General features: G+C 58.0%; 1 protein-coding gene across 1 annotated transcript in view; it reads left to right on the forward strand.

Annotated features, from left to right (window-relative positions):
• Positions 1 to 1,343: 1,343 nt before the first annotated feature.
• Positions 1,344 to 1,989, forward strand: part of CALM2 (calmodulin 2) — a 14,519-nt gene continuing 13,873 nt past the window's right edge. The window contains exon 1 of the mRNA XM_046662664.1: positions 1,344 to 1,426. Within this exon, the coding sequence (XP_046518620.1) occupies positions 1,424 to 1,426 (3 nt within the window). The 5' untranslated portion in view covers positions 1,344 to 1,423. The remainder of the gene's footprint in view (positions 1,427 to 1,989) is intronic.

Here is a 1,989-nt window from a genome sequence, read left to right on the forward strand (position 1 = left end):
TACAAATATCTCTTCGAGACGCTGCTTTCAATTCTTTTGGGTATATACTCAGCAATGGAATTGTTGGATCATACGTAATTCTGTTTTTAATTTTTTGAGGAACCGCCATACTGTTTTCCACAGGAGCAGTACCATTGTACATCCCCACCAACAGTGTACAAGGGTTCCAATTCCCAGGAGCTAATTTTTCGTGGTTTTTAAAACATCCAGTTAAATCTGTGAGGTTAGAGACCCAAAGGGGCAAATTCGCTATGATGAGAAGGTATATTATAGTGACCACTTGTTGGGTGCCTGTGTCAGGTACTTTCACATTTTACATTAACTCTATAATCTTTACATAATTCTAATTCTTACAATAACCTTTCGATAGGTATTATTACCTCCATTTCACAAAGGAGACTAAAGATTAAATGACTCATCCCAGGTCGTACATCTAAGAAAGTAACCCAACCAAGACTTATACGGAGGTCTGACTCCAAGTCGAAACCCTATTATTCCACAATATCAAGGGGTTATTGGGGGTGACTAATCCCACAGAACCTCGGACATCGTGGTTTTTGAGTGACTTTTTCTCTCTGGTAACTGACCCTTGGCAAGGAACGCGAAGGGGAAGTATAAACGGAAGACCCTTTCAGATTACTCTGTCAGCTGGGCAGCTGCGTTTGCCATTTCCCAGATTTTCGTGGTTTTTATGAGGGAGCGAAATGGGAAATGTGTGGCCTCCACGAGGAAGAAATACGAGCTGAGAAGCTGAGCGCGGAGGACGGGTTTACTGGGGTCTTTCTGCTTCACCCTTGACCAGCCTGAGTTGTTCTCGTCGACCCCTCCACAAGAGGCGGGAAAGCGTGTGTGTGACTGTGGCAGGGAAGGATGGGTGGAGGAGGAAGATTCTCTAGCCAAGCGCAAGGCAAGCGACTCTGCCTCCTGGCGCAGTTGCCAGGACAGCGCGAGCACAGCAGCAACGGCAGAAGCCGCACCGCGTCCCGGCAGCGGCTGCGAGCCCGAGTGACGCATTGCAGGTACGAACCAGCCAATCAGAGGCCGGCTCAACGATCATCGGCGTTCGCGTCGCCACCACAGTGTTCTTCCGCGCCGCAAATTAGCGCCCCACAGGCGCAACTCCACCGGCCTTTCAACGGCTCGCTGGAGAGTGAAACCCACTGACGTCACCCGCTCGCTCATTTCCCTTTATCTCTTGCATTGTCGACCAAATAACTGTGGATACAGGGGTCTCGAGAAGAGTTTGAGGGGAGGGGGTTGGCCGGGACTCGTTCGTGATGTTCCGTTATCTGGCGTGCGGCGGAGGGATCTGGCGGAGGGAGGTGTTTATGAGGCGCTGGGGGCGGAGGCGAATTAGTCCGAGTGAAGCGAGCGAGCTGAGTGGTTGTGTGGTCGCGTCTCGGAGACCGGTAGCGCTAGCAGCATGGTGAGTGCGTCGCTAAGCTGCTGGCGCTTGGGCTGTGGGGGGAAGAGGCTGAAGCGAATTGACCAAAGAAAGGGAAGTCCCCTCCCCTCCACCCTCCAGGAGTGGTCTTCGCCAGAGCGCTAGCGCGGAAAAGGCTGGGGGCGCCGGCGGCGCCTGTGTCGCAGGTGCTCCCCCACCCCCATTCTCCTCAGGGAGGCGTCCCCGGGTGTGCTGGGGGCCGGCGCGCTGCCCGGGAGCCCGCGAAGCTCCTCAGGGCGCGGCGGGATGGGGATGGCTCCGGGGTGGGGGGCAGCCCGGCACCTGGGGGCGGCGAGAGGGCGGAAGGGCGGGGGAGCGGGAGCGCAGAAGCGCGGGCCGGGGCGTCTGGGAAGGTCAGCCCCGGGGCCGGATTCAAAGCCCAACGGACGTTAGTGCGGGCGCCAGGAAGCGCCTTTGTCCGCGGCGGCCGCCATGCGCCGAGGGGCGGGAGGGCGCGCGCGAGGCCCGGCGAGTGCCGGCGCCGCCGTTAGCCCGCATCCCCCGCGGGCCGGGGGGGCCGGGGGCGCCGGGGCGGGCGCGCGGTG

The sequence above is a fragment of the Equus quagga genome, chromosome 5 (genome assembly GCF_021613505.1).
Source record: "Equus quagga isolate Etosha38 chromosome 5, UCLA_HA_Equagga_1.0, whole genome shotgun sequence".
In the NCBI taxonomy this organism is placed as follows: Eukaryota; Metazoa; Chordata; class Mammalia; order Perissodactyla; family Equidae; genus Equus; species Equus quagga.